This window comes from Eleginops maclovinus, chromosome 9 (assembly GCF_036324505.1).
Source record: "Eleginops maclovinus isolate JMC-PN-2008 ecotype Puerto Natales chromosome 9, JC_Emac_rtc_rv5, whole genome shotgun sequence".
Classification (NCBI taxonomy): Eukaryota; Metazoa; Chordata; class Actinopteri; order Perciformes; family Eleginopidae; genus Eleginops; species Eleginops maclovinus.
The window spans coordinates 24,297,029-24,322,339 of record NC_086357.1 but is presented as its reverse complement, the minus strand read 5'-3'; the positions used below and the strand labels follow the sequence as shown (position 1 = coordinate 24,322,339).

Sequence of the window (25,311 nt, the reverse complement as noted above, 5' to 3'; positions counted from 1 at the left end):
AGTCCCAGCCCTCAGGTTGGGAAGCAGTGATCTACGTAAATGTAGAATCAACATTTAAAACAAATGAGATGCTTCAATTATCGAGTAAATTGAACACCCTGTCCTCTCTTATTGGCCATAATAATAATGAACAAAACCCAGCTCTGGAAAAACAACTGATGATTTGAGTAATTTTCCATCGCTCATTTCTAATTGTCATGAATGTGTTTGAATTGGCTCTTTTCTAAAAACTGTTTTTGCCACACAATGCTGCAACCAGGCAGCAGACATGGGATCCAAATCCAGATGGCATGCGACTCAAATACATCGCACCAAGCAGCATGTATTGACTCGGAGAGACGAGAAATCTGAGCTTGAATATGTAGGAAGTGTGAGAACGTGGCAAAGTTTTAGAGATTGTTTTGAGAATGTTTCCTGATTAGTATCTCTTAGCTTCAGACGTAGCCTGCAGCTCAGCTTGCAAGCTAAACGTCAATAAAAGACAGCATTGACAGGATTTCTTTTTTTCTTTAACAAACCCAGCATTGTCTACTGAATGCAAGGCAAGCAACGAGAAGAGATACAGGTCAAGGAGGTCAACACAAGTACCGATACAACACATCTTCCCTGTTGCTCACAAGTAACACGGAGTCAAGCTAATCCTCAACGTACAGCAGCGGGACAGTGAAGAACAGAAGTGTGTGTCTCTGTGTAGAAAACCATCTGAAATATAACTGCTGTTAGTAAAAAACCTTTATAATTGAAAATAGCTGCTGTTTTGTGAATTATCCAACATCTAACAACAGGGTTTGCCAAACCTGAGGTTGAAAAGGGTTATCTTATACAATGTGAAGATCCATATAAACATGAAAAATCTGCAAAACACCATTAGTGAGGTTTTCCCCTAACAACAGCAATATTTTCTACCAGTGTCAATGAGGTGTTTTTTGTTGAACAGCAGTAATAAATCCAAATCTCCTGCAGGTCTCCTGGGGCATCAGTACATCCAGAATATACAGACTTTTCTCCCAGCTCTGCTTACCTCCTCTGCATTTCAGTCAGCTATGTAAGAAAGAAAAAGGGAGGATTTCACATGTCCTGCAGCCAGCTCCCTCAGTTCAGTCAGAGATGAGAGGGAGTTACAGCAGAGGTGGCCCAAAGTTCAGGTTTTGCATTTCATGTGAATCGATCTCCTCCGGATGTTAGAGTCACTTGGCACAGGTACAACAGCAGTGGTGGGTGAGGGCATTTGCCCCTGGTGTGTTGAATCATCAAAAAGTCTGACAAGAAAGAGAGCTTGGGATGATCCAGTCAAACATTCAAAGTTTACGTGTCCGATCACAATGACGTCCAGGAGGAGCGTCAGAGTGTCTGCACCAGCACGGGGAACAGCAGGGACAGATGCTCGGCACCTCGGATCGGGAGTTTGTGCGTGGTGTAAAAGTGGATGACTTCTGGGATGGTGTCAAAGGGAGGGCTGTTCTGTCCCAGCACATACTTGCCGTCTTTATACTGGGTGAACTTCATGTGCATGAAAACCCTGGCAGCTCCTGCGGGGAGGAAAACAGAGATAATGGTTTGAGAACGGGAGGAGACAAAAGAAGTGTGGGAGAGATTCAATATGAAAGTGAGAAAGGGAGTGTGGGAGAGGATATTAAATGTGGGGCACATAAAACATCACGCAGCTGACACAGTGGAAATGACAGCCAGGATTTATGTTCCTTTCTTGTCCTTGCTCTTTGAGGACAGGAATATAACCAAGATTTAACACCATATCACAAATTAGGAAGGACGGAGCCTTATGATGGAAGAGCGAGGGGTGTAATAGCACTTCAAAAGGAAAGACAAAGCCATTGAGAGTGAGAGAAACAAACGCTGGACTGTGAAAGTGGCTTAGCCAAGAAAGCCACGCTGGTTCCTCCCCTTTAAATCCCAGGCAGCCGTGACAGGACTTCCCCTTTAAGAGGCAGCCAGCCAGTCATGATGTATGTCTAATTATAGAAGCAGAGGGAAAGTCAAGGGCTGAAATCGGTCACCGTAATTGTCATTGTTCTAGTAAAACGAATTAGATTTTGAGGAGCAGTGAAACCCAGAAGCCCCCACTGAGACTACGACCAGCTGAACAACAGGCAGTTCATCTTCATCCCACTGGCCTCCAGGGAAATACTCTTCATCACAACAGAGCTCGTCCAGTCCTGTTTGTTTGGGGGACTCTTTGTATCTCATGGAGTCAGTGCTCTTTCGTAAATATATTTATGTTGGTTTCTCTGCTGCCTCACCTTGAAGTTTATTGTCTCCAATATTACAGCCTTCATCTTTCCTCCACTGTCCACGTGCTCCGTTATCTAACAGTAGATGTTATGTACATTTACAATAAGCCCAAGCAAAACCAATTTTTCACATAAATAATCTGATACAACTTATTATTTTACAAGCTGTCCTTACTGATGGGCACATAGACCTTACAAAGTGTCAGTATCCAACAACAACAACAACAACAACAACAACAACAACCAGAAAACCAGTCACAACACCTTGATAAAGACTAACCTACATGATGGGAAATTTAAGTTTTGCAACCCTCTGCAGACAAGAAAAATGTATAACAACCTTGGCCTTATTTCTGTTGTTTTGACTGCCATTTTTATCACCACTATAACACTGTACATGCCAAAACAATTGCTGATATCTGATAAAGAAAACAATTAAGCCTACAGGCTAACTATGTTATCTGAACCACTGTGTTTAGAGGTAAAGGAGTGTCACCTTTCACCTGATAGAAAGGTTTACAAGGTGTTCAAACGGCACAAAAACCCTACACACTTGTTGATTACACACACAGTTTCGGTCATAACCTTTGGCATAGAAAACCAACAGAATGCAAGAGGACATAAGTATACGTTTCAGTAAGTGACGCTGATGCATGAAACATCTGACACACGATTTCACTCAAGAGGATTGTAGTTGATTGGCATGTATTGACTACAAAAATGGTCAATGGACAAAGTGGTAGAGTGTGAGAGTTAAATCTAAGACTTTGATACCGTGTGGGAGAAAAAAAATGCACCAAAAATGCTGTTGAAAATCCGTCATAGAAAACGAAAACTGTGAAAGGAAAGGAAGGTGAAAGCAGGTCAAAGCCTCTTAACTGGGATGGATGTTTACAAGTTTGGGTAATATTTGACCTATCGTCATCTCTTGCAAATACGTTTAGCTGATCAGGAGCTTTGTTTGAAAGCTGCATGATCATGAGACTGCTTGTTTCTTGACTTCTTCTTAGCTCTGCAACTATCTAAAAATATGTATAACCGATGAGAACGATGGCCAAGACTAAGAAAACAAAGGCTCTCTGAAACCAACGTTTCCCTTCAAGATGATTAAAGACGTAAGCTGTTCAACTATTTTCACATTGTTTCATCATGTTCTTTGTTTTTGTTAAGTCTACTTCAATGAAGGACTGCAGCACATTTTAACCATGCAAAATACAATATTTGGCATTTTCGTGAGAGATTAATCTGATTCCAAAACACAAATGCACCAGCTGCGAAACCAGTGCCAGTTGTGACCTTGTTGCATGAGAAAACGTGCATGTGTGTGTGTCAAACCCACTCTAGTCATGTCAATGAGTAATGCATGAGCTTGTTTATATGTCAGCACAACACAGTGACACTCTATGCCTCACCCCCCCCTCCCTTTCTCTCCCAGATTGGCTCCTTGTGTGGCCCACAGAAGGTAATTCATATTCATTAGTGATTACGGGGAGGATGATGTGTGCACTGAAGTGTGCTCTACCTGCCTGATTACCACTTAAGAGGGTCCACTGGGGCCACGGAGGACGGCCACAGAGTAGGGCCAAGGATGGGTTGAGGAGAGCGGGATGATGGGAGCGCGGTGCGAGGCCGCGACGATGGATCGTGGTAGTAATTACAAGGGAAAGATTTGACCAGATAAGCAGTATTGTGCCCTGCAAATGAGTATCGGGAGGGGAATCAGTGCGGCGGTGATCCCGAGGGGGGCTGATGGAGGAGGGTGAAACAGACGGAGAGGTGTGGAGACTGCGATATGAGATCGGTAGCTAAGCTGGCTTCACACACACACAGTACACACACTTCTTAGTCGCAAGGACGAAAAATGTAAAGTGTGCAATTAAATTGTAACGCTGTTTATCAGAGAACAATACTGGGGTTGGTTTGTGTGTGTGTGTGTGTGTGTGTGTGTGTGTGTGTGTGTGTGTGTGTGTGTGTGTGTGTGTGTGTGTGTGTGTGTGTGTGTGTGTGTGTGTGTGTGTGTGTGTGTGTGTGTGTGTGTCTTACCGTAGGGAGAGGGAATACTCAGAGCGGTTATTCTCACTGTTCCTCACCAGGTAGCTACACTCTTTACACAGCGTTAGCAGCGACTCTGCCTCTGAGCGAGACAGTGCACCGTGGTACCACCTGAAGAGACAAAAAACACACACACACACATTTAATTAATTTGATTCCACAAATTGATAATTATAGCTGCCAATCATCATACGTATATTCACGATAATGATAGGAAAAGTAAATAAGTGGTATGTTTCTAAAGATTTATATTTAAGATTAAAGAATAAATAGAAACACAAATTATCTGTTTCCAAAAAACTCAGTGACAGTAACACCAGCTACACCATGACAGCGTTGGTCTTTCCATAACATATTCAGGAACAACAGTCCTAAAGACACACAGAGTTTACAACCATGCTAGCTACTCTGTGAAGCTAATTTTGTCTAGCAGTCCTTTGAGCTAAATGCTAACAATAGTCCGCTAACATGCTCACAATGACGACGTAATGCTAACTTGCAAACGTTAAGCAGGAATAATGTTTACCACATCCATCCACATACATCCATCTTGACATGTAGGCGTGCTAACAATTGCTAAATAACAAGGAACAACTAGTGCAGCTGATGCAGAAACGTCAGTAGTTTTACAGGTATTTGGTCAAGGGATCCCTTTAACATGTCATGTGATGTGCATGAATATCGGAAGCAAATGTTATGGCAATCTATTCCATTCTTGGAGGGAAATTTACCTCAAAACTACAAATGTTGACATCATGATGGTGCTCAAGGGAAAATCAGAGGGCCACGAGTGTAAGTACTTAATGGTAATTGATGCAGTAAGTGTTTCCATCCATTGAGCATTGCCCCTTGAGTTTCTAATACAGGCAGTGATTCCAAAAAATAGTAAAAAACAAAATACAAAACTATAAAGGACAACACAACCAATGTATAACTTTTCCTGTCTCATAATAAGATTTCCTTCACTTGACTCGGTGCTGGTGACTGAATCCTACAGGTCTACAGTGAAGTTGTTCCTGTTTAAAGCAGAACTGAAGGAAACACGCAGCTCAAAGCCTTAAAGAGATAATCAGAGAGTAATGGGGCGTAATAACCAACTATCACCCTAAAGTGAATGTGTGTGTAAGTTAGTGTTTGTTAATACAACAATGTGTGTGTTGTGTGTGTGCATGTGTGCTTAAAGGGTGTCATGTGATTGGATTTCATTAGTAAAATGGCTCTTTATGTGCACAGAAACAACAAATAAATTACACCAATGATGTCTGAAATTACAAGACCAGGGTAAATGTGTGTTTTTAATGGTCTGACTTAATTAGTTCCCATTCTAACCTTTCGCACTTCTGTGAGCTCTGATGAGTGCTGCTTAGGCGAAACACATAACCGCTGTGTGTTAATGTTTCCACGCCCTTAATAGATCAAAAGGGTGCAAGGTAATGGAGTTTGAATTTGTTTGTCAGATGCACAAACCTGTATTTCCTCTAATCAGAAAGAAAAATCTCTTGTATAACAATGAGAGCTCCTGCAGAGACATTTACATGAGCTCAGAGATTAATCATTTATGCTAATTACATTTACATGCACAATTAATTGCATAATTTAGATTTGTTTGGTGCATGTAAACATCAAATCTCACACCAAAAGGCACGATTTAATGCTATATTTCTGCAAAGTAAACATCTTTTTCCCTACTGTGCAGCATTGTAGATACAGCTGATGTGAACTATGGCCATTATTATAACTGCTTTATCATGTGTTGTATTCAAAGTAATTCAATTAAGCCACTTAATCATTAGCTATCAAAAGTCCCAAGCATGTAAGCCTCTTAATTTGATTCAGCGTTAACCGGAGTGCAGCCTATACTCTGACACAGAGCAACTGAAGGATTATAATGTAGCTCCTGTGGGTTTAACAGAAGACTGAATACATACACCTGCTTCTCCAGAGGCAGCGTAGCGTCCACTCTCTCCCCCACCAGAGTGAGGCATTCCTGGGGCATCCGAAACTTCATCCCCCCTCCTGCCAGCGGGCTGGACCTGGGCCCCGGAGGACGAAGCCGATCCGTGGGCGATGAGGAGCGGTCCCAATCTGCGCCGTCAAACTGCACTGTGGGCAGAAAAAGTGAGTCAGAGTGTGTACACAGTGCTGTGATCAAAAGGGATTACACCTCACAGTCAGAGTTGGGTAAACATCAGACATCCGGCGATTGCGAAGCCAGGCATGCCGCAGGGAGAGGGGTCAGACTAAAGACAGGAGGCCCAGTCTGCAAAACTATCATCACAATAACCATCATCAACATGTCACAGAGGGCAGATAGAGGCAGGGAGCTGGTGTATTCCCTGCTTGGCTCTGATGCTCTGTCTTCCAAAAGTCTACACTGCAGATAACTTAATATTGACAATAATGTTTCTATTCTATTATATATATATCTTTATCAGATCAGGAGTCAGAGCGTTCAGATACCAACTTTTTTTCATTAGGGAGGCAGACAGTGCTGTTGTGCTGAAGACTTTCCTTTTAAAAAACATAAAGTCAGAGTTGGTTTAAGATTATCTGATGTTTGTCCTCCTGAGTCTTACATTTTATGGTATTTTATATTGTTGTTTTAATCATATTTTTTTTATTATTCATTTGTATTTTGAATTTGATCTTTTTTAAAATTATTTTCTTGTAATTTTATTGATCTTTCAGCACTGATTTGTAATCTGTACAGCCACTGAGACTACGTGTTATGTGATATTGGGCTATATAAATGGAACTTTGATTTGATTCCGGAGCAAATTAGACTGTTTTATTTAACCCCTTCTGTGCAGGATCTTGGCGAAATTCAATCTACAGAACTTGTAATTAAACAGTCAGTGTAGCACAGCGCTTCTAAAACCCTGAAATGAACATGGCAGGCTTCTTCATTTACACAAAGCTTATTATGCGTGGATAATGCAGGAAGGGAATGTGGTAGGAAAAGAGCTTTAAACCCCCAAAAAAGCAATGGTGGTGCAGATGTGCCTCAGGGGGGTTTCTGGTGGAGGTACAGCAGATGTAGAACAACAGAATGGGTCATGAAGGTCAGCGTGACTGCATATGTGGAGAGATAAGGTGAGGCAAGGAAGGGGGGGGGGGGGGTTGTGTTCAGGGTGGGAGGTCACCTTGCTCTCTGGCGGTGGGCTCCTCCTCCAGATGACCCACCGGGGCGGGCCAGGGCAACTCGGACAAATCCCTCATTTCTAATAGAGGGGAGGGGAGCGGGAAGGTGGTGAGAGAGAAGCAGCAGAGTGAGAAAACAGCAGATGGGCGAGATCGAAGTTAACTAAAAGGAAGATGTGTGAGAGAAGTGATGAAGAAGAAATCAGGTGCAAGATCTGAATGTGAGGAGGAGAGAGATGTGGGGGTTGAGAGTGTGTGAGGGAACGACAGAGATGTTGTGTCGTGAGTAATTAACCTGTCATGAAGAGAAGCAATACACTCCCTTTGCTTCATCGCAACATATTCCTCAGATGCTTTAGTTACAGTAATTCATCGTGAGTGATAAAAGGAGACGAAACGGAGAGGACAGGGGATGTCAGAGGCTGCATTATTTATAGTCACTTGAACGAATCCACTTTGAGAAACTATGTGCATCCCACAGAGCGGTGTGACAGAGGAAGAGAGGAGCGTGTGGGCAGTGTAATGCTCCGCTCAATGTCCTACCTACAGAAGGTGCACAGAAACTGAAAATAGCTCATTATCTACCATGGCAGGACAGCGTCTACTTTAACAGTCATTACTGCAACCTTACACACACACACACACACCCACACACACACACACACACACACACACACACACACACACACACACACACACACACACACACACACACACACACACACACACACACACACACACACACACAGCTCCTGCTCACGGCACAAGCGGATTACAAAACAAATAAAAGGGAAAGAGGGGTGACATCTTAATGAGCCGGCAAATCCAAAGACCCCCCAGGCCCGTGACATCAAAGGGCCATTTGAATAGGCATTTGAGAGGGACCCAGGCTGTACATACATGCCTCTCTTCCCTCCCTGGTTAATTATTGAGCAGGCAGACACACTCCGCCACTTTTCTCTGGCTCTCCGTGAATTATTGATGCATGGAGCAGCACAATGGCCCCATCTGGAGCGGGCCGCACCTCCGCTAAAGCCAGGATGAAAGTGTGGCCTGGCACCCCTCAATGGGAGGACATGCAGGAACACACACAGGTCACACACACACACACACACACACACACACACACACACACACACACACACACACACACACACACACACACAGAAAAACACCTCCCTTGCCACACTCAGCTGCCTATCCCCTTCACCACCACATCACATTTCACACCTGTAATTCTCAAGTAGAACTGAAAGAGAGGCATTAGAAAGAGAGGAGGATGTAAATGAGAGGCACACAAAAGCAAGTGGAGAGTAACAAGAGGGAACACAGAAAGCCAAGACTTTATTACAGATCAGAAATGTGCCCAGCCAACTCAGCGAGAGAAAAGCTCAGGTTTCATCGGCTGTGGTCTCTTAACAACTAATGTCGAGTACTCTTGAATCTTAAAATTGTATTTTTCCTTATCAAAAAAGAAGTGGTGAGAGGAATTCTACAAGTGTAAACTCATGTTTTATTATTTTGGTCAACTTACAATAAATTGAGTTGACAGGTCACTCATCTACACAGGTTCTAAAACCCTGGTCTTTTGGGCACAGGGTATAAATGGTTATCTTGTAAAAGCATCCCAGGATTAAACAAGTAAAAAGACAACCAGTAGATCAAAACCTTAATGCATCTCAACTGAATAGATATAATGATAACAAAATGAAAGTAAAATGAATTAAATAAACAAAAGTAAATGAAGAAGTCAAATAATCACACAAATTAAAGCATGTTGTGTCTGATGTTGTCATACACTCAAGGTACTGAAGCGAGACGAGTGTATTTCTATCTGTTTTTAACAGCTTTTTCCACTTCAAAAGGAAGAACATGCACACAAACACACACATAAAGCTTGCCTGAGCTCCTCAATCTGATAAGAAAAGGCTGAATACCAAGCTCACACACATGCACACGCACACACACACACACACACACACACACACACACACACACACACACACACACACACACACACACACACACACACACACACACACACACACACACACACACACACACACACACACACACCCCATGTCACTCATTCCTTTAAAAGGGAACATCTGGCTTCCATTCACTTCTAATGGGGCAACCTGTGGATGTCTCATCCATAGAGGGCTAAAAGCGCTCTGCTTTGTTCACCAACACAAGAGACACACTAATGGCTTACGAACAAAAGGCGCACTCATCTGCGCTCGCAGCCCATAGTGACGATTTGTGTTGAAAATCCTCTACACTGTATTCCTCGTGTGCTAAAACAAAGATGTGTGTTTTCCATCACTTCTGTCGCCCATTCAAAGCCAGCTGAGGAAACGGGCGACAACATTTCAGTAAATTGGGGTCTACCCAAATCCCACATGTGCCTCAACTACCTGCTAACAATTACCAGAAATGTATCTGACGGGGGGGGGAGAGGGACCAGAACTTTCACCTTGAGTGACGGATAACTGACTTTATGAGAACAGCAGCTGTTTTCTGTGGCTTTATAATAAAGACAGGGCAGACAAAGACAAAAGAACAGCTTCATCAGGTCCGTTAATGAAGACATCTGTTTTTTTCCCACCTTTTTTTCTGCCCACAAAGACCTTCTGCCGGGCAAAATACCCGGCATAAGATCACACAATTAACACCTTCTGCCGATAAGGAAGAAGAAGGAAACATACAAGTTCTCCTTTTTTACTTTGGATCCACAGATCTAGATATTCTTTCCAGATATTCCTTGCATCCTTCCTGATGTTCTCTCTGCTTTCTCTGAGCTATAAATCCCTCTTTCTTCATCGCCCCTCTTTTGCCTATCTTTCTCGTAGCGAGGCATTATCTCTTTCGTTATTCCCTCGCTCCTCTCTTCACCTCTCGTGCCCTACTCTACTTCCATCACCTCTCCACTCGTCTCTCATATTGGTCAGGAAGAGGGAATCGCAAAGGACATGCCTTTTCATTTATGTCAGTCAAGGTTCACGCTGAAGGAGACAGAAACAAAGCTATGGGGAGAAGGAAAGTGGCAAGTGAGAGGAAATGTGACAAAGAGGGAAAGAGAGAGCAACAGGAGACCTTTCACTGGGCCAGTAAATTGATGAAGAGGCTGGGCAGATGCCCCCAGGGCCTGCTTAGGACTGCAGAGAGCAACAGAACACCAGAACTGGAAATCTCATTGTATTGTTTTCCCCTCACTGCAAATAAAAATACATTTGCAGTCTCCCCTACGGACATCCACCCATGCAGAACAGAACAGGAAACCTTGTAAGAGCACAAGCATCCAGACATGCAGACACAACACAATAAGAGGGACCATCCGTCAAGGTGTCGTTGCAAGCCTTGCTAACCTGAGCTTTTGCTTCTGTATGCATTAACACTTTACCTTCAGCTTTAGGCAAACAGCGGTGTTTTACACAAGAGCAGATAAGGTGATCTAATAATGCTCTGTGTGACTTTAAAATAAAAAGAGATTTCTTCCTGAATTTATCTTTGTTCTTACAAAAGGTCAAATGTAACTAAATTCTCCAGTTTTGTTTCATTTCTGGATGGAAAAAAGACTAAAAGTATAAAGCCTTGGTAGCAGATCTGTGAGGCTGCCAATACACAGCGGTGCTTGTAGCTAAACGCTGACATCAGCATATAACAATTCACAAGGAAATGACTAACATGCTGAGGGTTGGTAGTTACATTAACAGTTTGTGATGTTCTGAATCTAGGTTTTACATGCTAACATGCTAGCATTTTCAATGTAAATGTTGCTATATTTCTGATCGTTGTTATAGTTTTTTTATAGTTGTTTCTAGTTTTCTGGTATGTGTTATCCTTCTTGGCAATAAATCTGTTTCTGATTCTGATTTACCCATTAGGCTAAAAGAATGATTTCATTTTTTAAGACATTCAGTCATTAACCAAACCTGGGAACAGAGTACAACTTCCACTTTATGACAGTGTGTTAGGATCACACAACTATGACAGTTAATCCTCTGGGGACCATGAATATCTGTTCCAAATTTCACGATCATCATAAATGAAACATCCACCTCTTTATGGGCGCTAACTGAAAGCTGCAGGGTCACCAGGATCAGTAGGCTTCATCCTCTGGGTATTATGAATATCGATTCGACAATCCACACCACTATGGCTATGAGCTCAATCTGTATATTCAGAGTACAGCAAACAAAGCCATTTATTTGGAATAAAGCAGTTATTATGAGTCTCAAACACATGTTTTTGTGCTGCAAAGAATTGATCTGAACGGACAAAGGAAGTCTTTTGTTAACCCTGGTCTTGTTGTTCTGACGCACACATTCACACTCGGGAGCTACTCCGCACGGCTCTCATCTTTTTCTGTTTCCTAATGAGCAGCTGCACTGGAACAAGTGGAGGATAAGTGCTTTTCTCAATGACGCCATAACAGTAATTTCTGGGGGTGGAAATGTTATTCAGTCAACTTCCCCATCCAGGCTTTGGCTCTCTAATCATCCGCACAACTCTCCACCTCGGGCCGACAATCGTCTGCATCAAGCGGCTCAGAGCTCCTCTAACGGACTATTAAACGTACAAACATGAAATACCTGAAACACCCATTCATTACGTGCGGCCATCATAGATAGAGGGAGAATGAGATTGTGCCTTTCATTAGCTCACTAATTGGTGCTGAAGGGTTGCAGGGACAATCTTTCACTGCTGGACTGTCTATTGACTTCCAGGAATTAATGACTCCGGTAATTCGAGCTGGACGTTTGTGAATGGTGACAGCTTTCTAACGCCCGCAATTAAAAACCCCACCAAACTGAGAGAGGCCTGTCACGTCCGAGCCCCTCAGGCACAGCTAGAGTCACAGCTGGGGTTACTGGACTCCATATCCAAGAGAAAATACACAAAATGCTTTGGAGCCAAGCTTATTTCTGATACAGTTGAATAAATAAAAGCAGCTGCATGCTATGTTTACCCAGGCGATTACTTTTAAGCATGGATAAGCTGTGAAATCCTAATTAGAGATTTGATTCAGAAGTGCAAGGATGCAATGCATGCTGGTCCACATCAGCGATCCCCTCCCTCACCCCTTTGCGCCAACATACACACAACCTCTTCTCACCCTTGAATTAGAGGCCCTGACAATCAGAGCTGCAGTTGAGAATCCACATGTGTGTGTGCCTGTGTGAAGGTGATGATGAGGGGCTGCTGGCAGATTGCGATGCCCCCCCCCCACCTTTGCCCCCTGCAGCGAGTTATCTGAGAGGCTGTGTCACATCCACGGAGAGTGGGGACAGCCCTGTCTCTGCTGCTGTGTATACGTGTGAGAGAGTGTCGGCGGATGACGGATTGCACCCTGCCACAACGGCCCTGACTCCCCCTCCTCTCCGTGCATCTCACCTCGCCAAAGCCCCCTACCATTAATTCTCCCTGACGCCACTCCCCTATGGAGCCCAGGGCCTCCACAAACATCCATTGAGCTGCCACCAAAATATACCATAACCTTGGACGTCCCTTTCCATTTCTCTCCAGCTATAGCTCCCTGCACACCCTATGCATTTCTCTTTCTCTCCCACATCTCTTTCAATCTTTTCCATCTCTCTCCTCCCTCACATGTGGGCCGTGCTTAGCAACGCTGAGTGGATCTGGGAATATGGATTAAATGTGAGAATGGAAAATACTGTTTGTGTGTTTACACTTCAGTGCTCCGGGCTGCTTGGACTGACAGCACGCCAGCTCAGAGTGCTGACTCCAAATGGAAAAAACAAGGGGTCAGACGACTCCAGCGTTTTTCCTCCACCGCGCTCTGTAATGGTGCTGTGAGCACTGCTCTGCAGGAGCCCGTGCTGTATGTGGCACAAAGAGGAAAAAAGGTGGAAAAGAAGAAAATGACAGAAATAGCAGGGATGAGTTCTAAGCAGGCGAGAGGTGATATTGGCTTTTTAAATTAACCGTCTTGCACCTCCTTTAGAAATCATCTCCGCTCTCAAATAAGTTACGGTGTCTCCTTGCAGCTCCTCTTAATGTGAGTCTGAACACGGTGTGAATGTCTCCGAGTGTGTGTGTGTGTGTTCAGACAATGGTGTGCTGACCATGACTCTCTTATTAGCACTGGATCAGTCATGCACACGCAGGCATGTAATTAACTGAGGCGAGGGGGGGGGGCACACAAAGGGGAGGAGAACGGAGGGGAGTGCACACGAGGCAAGGTTGATTTATTATCCCATCACCTTGACCTTGGTGACTTGGAGATGCAGCTCAATTAAGCCAACTTGGCCTTGCATGCCTTACACTGATCCACTCCTAAATGACCCATCCGTCCGGCTCTGTTTCTCCTCACTGCATCTCTATGGCACTCTCTTCCTCCAATTATATTCAATAGATGGAACATAATGAAATAGGATGTGACATGCACTCACTCACTCACTGCAACTCTGAAAAATATAAGCATGCTCTGCACCAATTATTGTAGAAATACTGCCCGAAATATCACGATAATGAAAGAAAATGAACCTTGCTTTCTGTTTGCTCTGCTATCTTCTCTTTACCGACCCTCTCTCTCTCATGCATATACACACACCAGGCATCTCTGTCAATCTTATATATCATCGGATGTGAGGGAGGAGGAAATTAAAAGCTGGTTCAATTCAATAAAAGCAACAGAAAGATTTGTGTCATTTGAGCTGCGACAGTGAAGGTCACAGCCCTCTCCAGTTCCTGAAAAACAGGGCTATGGAGAGGTAGTGATCGCATTAAAGGTCAGGACAGTTAGATGAGTATTTCACTATGTAGTAACAGCAGCAGTCTCTGTCTCTGTGTGCTCCTGGGGGGCTTCAACCTTTAAAAACAGCCCTTTTTTAAACCTGGTCTTAACCATTTTCACGAACTCTGTTCTGCTTTAAAAAAACAACTTTATGGTTTATGCTTGATTTCCAGAAACTCCAGGAGCTGTGTGTACAGTAGGTGGTAGGGAGTCATTGTTTTGGTCAAAGATAATCTCAATACAGTGGACGTTTGCCACTGATAGGGGCATTAAGATGGGTTTTGAGTTTAAAATCCTTTTCCTGAATGCTGATTTTCCATCTCAAAGCCTTAATTTTTGCTAAAAGCTTTTATACTGGGATGCTCTGAATATATTTAAATATACAATGAAGCATGTTTAAGCAGCTCCATGGTCTATACGTGTTTTTAAATGTATTCATAAAGCGATTTCATGTATAAATTAGAATTTTCCCAGAACTGATGCCATGTTTTCCACTTTAAAACACAAACAAAGACCAGAGGCAGCAAAGGTCATGGAGTACTTCTCCACTCAGATGTAGGAACAGACATTTGAAGGAGAGCTTATCGATTATCTTTTGTACAGCCAACGCGCTTTTTAGTTTGTCTTTCCCAGACTCTGCTCCATCCTGATTTCCTTCCATTTACCTGCAAAAGCTTTGGAGATGTGATCCTTCTTCCACTCCCAGGGTTGGTCGTACTCATCAGCCGGCCTCTCGTCATCCTGCGGCAGCCTGCTGCTCTCCTTGCCCTCCTCCTGAGCATCTCCGTACAACAGACCCAGGCGCCGTCCTCGCTCATCTTCATAGGGGGTGTCGTAGAGCTGAACCTCGCCCCGCGACCGTCCTCCTCCTGGACCACGCTGCAGTTCTAGTGATGCATAGACAAGATAATACAGATTCAAAACACATTCAAATCTTTGTGGATGTGTAAGGAGTATAAACCACATTAGGAAATAATATTTGCCAGTAGCGATTCTCCTAAACACAAGTTTGATATTCTAAAACAAAACGCCTGTTGAGCTCTGACATGACTAGAATTAGAGAAGAGAGACAAATTATGTTTGCACAGTTTGCCAGGGGCTCAGAATCTCATATAGGGGGGCTTAACAAGGCCTTGGGCTGGATGCTGAGTTGCAACACGTTAGACAACCGCCCCCCCCGCCCCCTCCTCCTGAATCCCAGCGGCAATCTCGCCCGGCTCACAACAGCGTCCGTATTCCCTCGTTAACATTTTCATCAGTTTCTCAGTGGGTTCCCCGCCAGAAATGTTTCTCAGCACTTGCAATTGTTATGTGGAGTCAAATATGGCCATGAGATAAAAGGCTTTGAGATTATCGATGCAGGCGAGAGGATGAAATCTGATTTTCTAAATGCATCAATAGGAGCCTTTAAGCTGCGGCGGTGGCGGCGGCAATCAGTGGTGGCGCTTTGATATGTTGACCTCAAAAATCTACCCTTTAAAAACAGGTGGTAGAGGGTAAAAAAACGGGGAGAAAAAAGACGGAGTCGGCATCTTTTGTGCACACAGCCGGCAGCAGAGGAGGTGCACTCACATAGGAAAAAGGAACTAAATGCAAAGGTTCCCCTGGTGAGAGGCGGGGAAAAACTTTAACCTTCACACGACAAGACACCACTATTAGGTTGGCTCTGTAGTCACCATGGCGACCAAGTGGAGGCCCTGGGGAAGGGGCCCCGAGGTTATGAAGAAGAGAGTGGAGAGGGGGGAAATGGAGAGAGAGGAGGAGGAGGAGGAGGAGGTTGTGGAGAAAGGAAGAGGAAGCAGTGAGGAAACAAGGGGGGTGATGGGAGAGAAGGACACAGGAGGGAGGGGAGGTGGTGCTGGTGGGGTGGGGGTTATGTCGGCGTTTGATGTTAAGTCATTGAGACAGAAGCACAGCGGGGCTGAACGCTGCTCTACCTGCTCTGGGAACCTGCGGTGTCAGCGGCAGCGCGGAGATGGAGAAGATGAAGGCGAAGAGATAAAAACAGGCGTGGAGGAAATAAAATGAGAATTTCATAGGAAACATGATGGAGGGAAACACAGGCAGGGGGGGAATGAAAAAAGCAATTTGACAGAGAGGTGACATAGATTGAAGATGGAGGGGAGGACAACGGGAAGTATTAGGCATACAGACGTGTGTCAGAGCTGCAGACAGGTCTTTTATACTTGACAATTAGCACGGAAAATCATTCAAAATACAGTGGAAAAAGCACACAGGTGTGTTTTCAGGACAGAGAGATAGTTACTACTCCAATCTCACATCTGTCTTTGCTGCTCTGCTGCTTTTTTAATGGGCACCAACAGACTGAAAGACAGACAGACAAAAGAACGGCTCTTGATTGACAGGCCCAAATCAAAGTGAATGAAAGAGAAATGACAATGCTTTTCCAAAAAACGCTCCGCCATCAACGCAACAATCTAATCTCTCCAGCTGCAGCAAGATTTTTCCTCAAGGTTTCTCAAATGGGACGGCGCTCCATTCACTTCAAGCCTGATATTACGATCCTTATTTGACCACCAGAAAGGCAGCAGAAGGGCCAACGGAGAGAGCACAGGACGTAGATTTTAGGAAACAGGACCGATTATAGAGAGAGCCAGACTCCCCTCAGGGCCGGGGGAGAGCCCTCGAGATGAAGAGAGATGGAGAAAGAGGAAGAGGGGGGGACGCTTTTACACTAAATGACTGGGACAGAGCAGGGAGCGTGCGGGAGGGTGGGGGGGGGAGGGGCAGACAGAGATGTTATAGACTGAGGGACAAATGGAAAACGATAGACGTGGGAGACAATCACAAGGGAGGAGAGGCTGGATAGACATCTCTAACGGGAAGTGTTGTGCGGCTGAGAGCCAGCGTTTAACAAACACAGCGGAGAGGACAGGTTCAACACACTGTGTATTCACAAGTGGAGTCAATGAAATCGATTTAAAGAGCAAAACTGCACTAAACACAAGTGTTTTTAGAAAGAACAAAATAGTGTAAAGACAGAAATACTGGACTATAAAGAAACAGGAGCAGTGATAAAGACCTGAAAGGTCATCAAAGACGGATTATCAGATCAATGTTGATGTTACTTTATGCCACACATCCATTTTTTGGGGAGTTTGTGCACCTGAAATGCAATATAATATCAGACTGTGGTTTTTCAGTCAGGTAAGAATTCAACCCTTTATGATGGTCGCTTAACCTCAACTTATATGCAATTCTGATTCCCGTGGAAATGCTTTACAATACATGGAGCTCACTATCAGAGATAAGACAGAAAGGAAGCAGCGGAAAGGGATGAAATGTGATCTCTACCTAGCATTGTTTTCCCCACCTTACATCTGTTATTTTTAGTATTACCTAGTAGATTCAGCAGAGGAAAGGGGATGTCTCAGCCTCTGTTACACTTCCTCCTTATTTTCTGAAGAAGCGTTTCCTCTATGGCTCACTGAATCATTATAAAACTGATAAGATACTGAATGATCAGTCCACTGACCTGTTATGACCCTCTGGGCCTCGTACGGTTCCATGTAGCCGTTGTTCTCGCAGGGAACCGTTCTGAGGTCCGGTTCTGACCTGTGGTTCATGCGAGCATCGAACGGGTCCGAATAATCTGTGTCCCCTGCCAGTGGAGCAGACGGCACCACCTTATGGACAGAAAACACACTTATTGATGAAGGTAAATGGGTTTGGTTACAGATCATTAACTTGTCTGCAGTTTTTTTATGTTATAAAATGAACACAAATATCGGACAGGTTTTACCCTGCAGGCACAACATTTTAATTATAGGCGTTGGCGTATTCATATCAGCATTCTGTAAAAGCTGCGAATCGTTAATCACACTTTTGATTGACACACTTGAATAAAAGCGTCCCAGGAATCCGAATATTTTCTGATGATTAGGAGTTTGCACTCTGTAATACATGTAGAAATGGTAGAAAGGAACACAATAGCTCATCAAGACCCAACAAAGAGAGAGCACTGCAGCACTCCTAACAAGCATCCTCGCTGAATGGCACGTTAACTATATGTTTGGTTACAGACAAAACGCTTTAGACAAGATACTCATTTGCATCTTTAGTGTGCAAAATCAGAAAACCCAACTAATGCTTGATATACGTAGTAGCTACACAATATAGTCTCCTCTTAAAACCCTTAAAGAAGGCATGATATTTTATGTTTGTCGCTATATTTAAGCTTTATGCAATGCAGCCAAAAACAGTCCTGTCTGTGGAAGATGCATTTTTTGGCTTTGGGAAGAGAACACAGGGAGTAAAGATAGATCTGGTTGGTTGGCTGGTTGGGTGCATTTGTTCCTTCATGCAAGCACAGGAGGAAAACAGCGGTCATCTGGCACCCTGACAGCAACAAAGGCAGCCATATGTTCACAAACAAATACACACAAATACATGTGCATATACACACACAAGCACACACTCATCTCCGTCTCTCTCTGTGACAAAGGAAGTCACTGTTGCAAGGCTCACTTCCCAAAATTCCTGCTGAACACGCACACGCACACGCCCTCGCAAAATTACATTCTAATCCCCTGTTGATTCTACAACAGGTTATCGATGCACAGGAATCTGCAATGTTAATTAGAGTGCGGATGTTCCCAGAGACCCTGGGAAATAAATGAGAGCAGAACGGGAGTAGTAGGGGGGAAGCTATCGACTTGAGTTAAGACTATTACTCCAATCCACTTCGGGACTTTCGCACTTGTAGCATTTTCCATGAGCGGAGTCATGGATTTAACTGCAACGATGAAATCCCTGAAATACTCCTTAACTTACTCAGCATATGTGAGCTGAATTGATGTGAAGACCATTTCCTTGTAAAGCCTTTGCTTCCGCTCCAGTTGTTCAGTTTCAACATCTGTTTGCTTTTCTTTCTGTCTTTGCAGTATCTGTGTATGCTCTCTGCTGCACAACAGGCACAGCAGGGAACGCACTGCAGCGATGACACATACAGCAGAGCTATAAATTATACCCCCCTGTGGCCCTTGGCATATCTCCACGTGGCGTACTGTATACGGCCCCTAACATGTGGGGGTCTCTCTCTCAGCTTGCAAAACTAAACCCCATTTATTATTTATGGAAGGACATAAACTCCTGGGACCGTAACCCTCTCCTACACAACGGTCCGCTTCAGCCATCAATAATTCTTTCTTCCAGCCACGGTAGTGAATTTATGTAATGTGATTTATGTAAACAATGCATATTTGAGACACACATTACCAGTCACTTGCTTATGGAGTCTAATCAATCGAGGCTGTCATGGTGATGGAAATGGGATTAGATGAAGAGTGTTTTTCATCCTTCATGACTTTCTCGCAGACCCTTCATCCATCCAATTGTCCCCAATGCCAAAGAAGGAGTTAAAGATGTGATACGGAGCTTTTCGCAATAAACACCTACACTGAAAAACCTGACTTTAATTAAATGTATTATGTCCACAGATTTCACATCACTGTATTGGGTAAGTTGAAAGCAATTATATAAAGTATGAAACAAATGAGGTTCAACCTAATAGTATTGCTTTCATCTAACCTAATACAGTTATGTTGACATAATACATTTAATTAAAGTCAACATTTGAGTGTTGTCAGTGGACAAACACATGCTGAGAAAGAAAGTGAGGCTCTTACAGGCTCTTGCTGGTCATCTAAAGACACGGCACTGAGGAGGATCTTTGTGCGGCCCAGCTCCTGAGAGTCCACTTTGATCAGTCTATGTTTGGGGGATTTCACGTCCACAGTGGAAGACTTCATGGGAGAACTGTACACAGGTGTGGCGGGGTCAGAAGTCCCAGACTCGCCCCTGGATCTGCTTTCCGAGTCCTCATATGGATCTTCAAAGTCCATGTCCCTCTGGAGCCGGTACGCTTTGAGGATCTCGCTCTCTGTGTAGTCTGGTGTGGGCGGCTGTGGAGGAACCTTCCTGCTGCCAAAGCTCAGGTAGTCTTTCAGCCACTTGGCCATCGCAGCGTCCAAATGTGCTGGTGTGTGGAGGAGAGCAGGAGGCTGCAGGGGGCAAACAGGGACATGCAGGTAAATACTTGACCTTATTCCTGGCGCATTTGTCTGAGCTATGGATTGGATTGAACAAGATAAACACAGCCCCCTAAAAAACATTAATCTACAGGTCCGGATCCTCCTATAATAATTGTACTGGACAACTTCCTCCTGATCACTGACCCACCATAAGTGTGCGTTTACATGCTTTCATGTGACATTAAACTACACCAACAGCTGGGCTTTACACACTCCTTTTGTTTTACACAGGGAGCAATAACGTCTGGCATCTGGACTTTGCCCAGAGGATGCAATTACATTTCACACCCCTGCAATAAAACCCAACGTTAACACGCTGATTAAAAAAGGGGGAAAGACAAAGACTGTATGAGAATATCTATAATAAACTGTGAGGAATTAACTAAATCAAAATGGATTAAAATGTTTGGATTTGAACTAAGATTAAATGCAACATGTTTAGTTTTGGAACAGGCTTATTTGGGAAGCTGTACGAAGGAGATCAGATGTTTTTTCCTAAACTTAAATTCAAATCAGTCACCAAACCGTGGATTTAAATAGCAGTGAGTATGAGAGCGCACTCACTTACCCAGCCTTCAGTCCTTCAGCCACTTTGAACGCTTTATTCCTCGTTTCTTCATGTCGATGACAATAAAACGGCACAAAGAAGCGACAAAACCCTCCACTCCTGGCGCTTTATATTCCACAAAAAAACAAGAAAGAGGGAAAAACAGCAGCTGTCTCAGACAAAAACAAGAGCTCTGAAATCCCGGGCTGAGTTATTGACGGCAACTGCGCGAGTGAAGAGAGCGACTACAGCTCCGAGACAAACTCAGCCGAGCGATTAAAGGGGAGGCGCTTCATTCCCAGAGGAATATCCTCCTATTCCCTTTCGCAGTCAGCCGACCGTTCATTCATTGAAATATCTGCACATCGTCTGCAACAAGAGATGCATCTCCTTTCATATCCACTATAAATGCATGGGGAAAACCAACGAACAAAACTGAGGAGGAAAGAAAGCAGCTCGCACGAATGTTCTCCAAGCATTTGAATTATTTATCGAGTGACATCACTGGAGTATGTTCATGTTTTAGCTTCACTGAAGGGATTTGTAATGATTTTTGTACTTTTTCCTCCCAAAAAGGGAAGTCTCCAAAAGCCTGGAAGGGTTTACTACGAAAGGGGTTTGGGACATGTGAACAGAAATGTTGAGATCTGACCCAAACTGATTTTTAGTTTTTTTGTTCTGAGATTAAAGTCAGAATTCTGAAATGTGTTCCATTTTACTTTTAGTTACACCCCCCAAAAAAGTCTCATGTGGCCCTAATCCTCTTCTGTGGTTTACAAAACTGTTATATGCTTCCTCAAAAAGGGTTTGGGAATGTAAGAAAATCCCATCATCCTCTGGGCCATAGTGTTGAAACATAACAAGATGACAAAACCGCTGAGGCCTGTCCAATCTGTTAGAAAAATAAGGCATTCTGTTGAGTGTTCATTCCTTTTGTTTCATCCTTTCACAGATGTTCCATTATCCCCAGGTCCAGGCGGGTAAATTGGATTGTGTGCTACAGTGAGTAAGGCCATCTAAGTCTGTTAAAAGACCGTAAATGCCCCTTTCTTTACGACACTCATGAGCTCACTTTCTCCCGGGGTGGGGAGACTGGATGAGGTCATTCAGCTGAAGAAGCCACCCCCATCACAATCACCATCCCCATTATCCCATCTTCCTCCTCCTCCGCCTGCTCCAGTGATCATCAAGCACCGGCTTCAGACCTAAAGGAGGGTCACAGGGATCAAAAACAAGTCCCAATCTGAGCCAGAGGGAAGGGTGTGTGATTGCAAACATCTTGAAGGTCCCTGCAGTCCAGTTTAAATCATTTATAGCGGTGAGGCTGTAGACGTGAAGACAGGATCGATTACATGACATCATCCAACACAAAGGCATGTCAAAAGTGTTACAGTGGAAAATAAGTTATCCAGGGTACAAAACCCCCAGATTCCTATACCTGTTTTATGTCTTCTTCTTACTGCTCTACACATGTGTTCTTTAAGCAGAACAAGATTGTGGGAACGACAATATCTCTAGCCAACAAGATCCAAAGTGTGATCCAGTTATTATCCTCTGGGGACAAGATCATTAAGTTGTGCTAGATGTTTACTCTTCTGGGAATGAGATCCAGAGATCGAGTCAGATCTTGTTGGCACAACATAGGATACAAGATCCCATAAGATAAGGACTTCTTCCCACAAGTTAAGATCTTTTATCTCAGATGTTAAAGAAATACCATCTTTGAGCTCTTAAGGGACTCAGTAGCATTCCTGTATCTTTCTCCCATCCCTTCTGCTCTTTATTATTTGCCATTCATTGGCATTTTTTATCTCTCATCATATCTCTGAATGTACCAGCAATCCTGTTTGTCTTCACCTCCCCTCAGCTACGCATTCCTGTTTTTCATCTCCACAATCCGCTTAGTCTTAACACCACCTCTAACCTCCCTACAGCCCGGTAACATATTGAGCATACATTTAATTTGTGTCCCCATCCAGGCTTTGGTGAGAGCCAGAACAGAAGAGAAAAATTGAAACTGTGCAAGAGATGGAAAATCAGAGACAGGCGCGCTGTCAGACAGCAAGGGGAAGACACATGGAGAGCGCAGGTGAGAGGAAAACAGAAATGGAAAATCAGGATCTCACAGTGAGAGATAATCACAAACAGGCAGACAGACAGGTATAAAGTCATTGTTTTTCATGCAGAAGCACTGCTGCATATAGGAGGCAAAGATTTAATTGAATCAAACAGAAGCAACAAGGCGAAGAGAAATATTTCAGAGAATTAATAAGACTTCCTCATTAAAAAGAGCTAATTATGGATGTCACATTGTCTCCAAACTCCAAGCTTCCAGTTTTCCTGCAGCTGAACAGCATCATTCATTAATATAAGAGGCTAACAGACGTGATGTACAGCATCATATCACAGATATTCATGTTCAACCTGACATACATCAACAAAATGTATCCCTCAAAGTCATTCATTTGATTTTAATGAGTCTCTCGGCCGAATTTATGGCCTGGAAAATAGGATTTTGATAGACTTATAGTGCTGTACTAATTTCCTCTGCTGTGCATGTACTGCCCTCATTTGGTGGCTCGTGTGTATTGCAAACACCCATTATATCTATTTACTACAACAGAGGAAATTGTCATTTAACTTAAGACTTTGTTCAAATTAAATATAGCCTACCTTGGGTCTTAGAACAGTAAATTAAATACAAATCTAATTAATTAAATACCTATCTTCTAATTTGGTTTTTATTTGGGGTACTTTCAGCGGTATCACTTTTCATGTTTTATTGTTTTGTGATCTAACTCCCTCTTTTTTAAAACTTTCTTTTCAAATAGTATAGTATTTTGTATATTATTTATATTATTATATCATATTTCTTACACTCTATTATGTATTTATTAACGCCAGGCTTACCTAAAATTGAGGAGCGTAAATACATTGAGGGAAAAGAGAGCCTTTAACGACAAGTCTTCAATAAAATATCGAACTAATAAATTATGTAAGCTCATTAAAACTTAAAATGGTCGAAAACTCATTTAAATTAAACCCGAAATGTACTATTTTTATTTGTTTTCACTCACCTCTCTCACAGTACAAAAGTATCTACTTCCGGATTGAACTCCTCCGGTGTTGCCATTGGTTACATTCACTTTAACTCGCCAGTGATTGGCTAAAAACTTTCCCAGAACCCCCCGGTCGGTGTTGAAGAGTTAGGTCGATGAATTGACAAAAGTTTCAAGCTACATGACTGGATGCTATTTAGAACTGTACAACAGCAGCCTGTTAAACACAAAATAGCACCCATGCTCCATTACCATCACCATCGCCCATCCATCATCGCCAATCGAACGCTGATCCGGCGTTTTGCGCATTGCTGATTGGTTGATTTACGATAGGGGCGGGTTCTTTCCTGCTGTACGCCAGGCAGCAGTGAGCCTCCTGTGTTTTTGTGATCCTCTGATGGGACAGAGGAAACTCACCTGGAGCCGGACTGTCCTCCACAGGTAGGGTGTTTCTGCAGGTCAGTGTACACATGTGTGTGTTGACGCCATTATTAGTCTGGTGTTGTTATATTCCTTGTGTTGCCAAAAATATTGGTGTAGCCACATGTTGCAGGTAGCCTACAACTGTTCATTACTGAGTCATGGTTGGCAGTGATGCAAAGAAACTAAGTTCATGTACCTTGTGGTACTTTACCTGAGTATTTTCATTTGATGCTACTTTCTACTCCACTACATCTCATAGGTAAACATTGAACATTTACTCCACTACTTTCGTACTTTTAACATTATGCATCTCTAAAAAATAATACAGTGGACTAACTGTTTCAAGTAGAATTATCCCAAAACAAATAGCCAATACTTTATTGTATCAAAACTTTGTTTATCTAAAAGAGTAAGATGCTACTTGGAGGAGGATTTTCCTTATGAAATAGGAAATTATTATTGTGTTATTTAAAAATGTTATATATATAATAATAAATCAAACATTCAGGACATTTTTCTGCAGAATTACTACCTTTACTTTTTATACTTGAAGTATTTTGTCTGATGATACTTCTGTACTTTTACTGAATGAATATTGCAGGACTTGGAGTAATGGAGTATTTTACCATGAATGTATCTGTACTTTTTTAAGTATAGAATCTGAATACTTCTTCCACCACTGATGGTTGGTTGTATACACTAAATATGCTATAATCTACAATAGCAATAACGTTTCTACTCAATGCATTTTCCTTTGCAGTGTTCCTGTTCAGACAGAGGCCATCGAACCACTATGAAGAGTCTGAAGGCGAAGTTTAAAAAGACTGAGGTAAGAGTCTTCTGTTGTAAGACACGTGGAACTTTACAGTTAAAAGTAGAGCACCAGTTTGCTACACGCTATTTGGAGATATAAGCCACAACAAGCTGTGTTTTAACCTAATATTACAGTATCCACCTGCTCCGCATTGGGAAGTAATTTATATAGATCCCAGGTTGTTCCTTGTGTTTGTGTGTGAGTGTGTATGGG

General features: G+C 43.1%; 1 protein-coding gene across 1 annotated transcript; it reads right to left on the bottom strand.

The window, feature by feature from the left end:
* Positions 1-4: 4 nt before the first annotated feature.
* shdb (Src homology 2 domain containing transforming protein D, b) lies at positions 5-24,005 on the bottom strand. The gene is given in 9 exon segments (XM_063890745.1): positions 5-1,515; positions 1,517-1,529; positions 4,293-4,412; positions 6,230-6,404; positions 7,445-7,522; positions 14,868-15,089; positions 17,699-17,849; positions 19,851-20,225; positions 23,880-24,005. Coding segments are annotated over 8 exon segments (1,266 nt in total). The 5' UTR covers positions 20,184-20,225; positions 23,880-24,005; the 3' UTR covers positions 5-1,341.
* Positions 24,006-25,311: the final 1,306 nt, after the last annotated feature.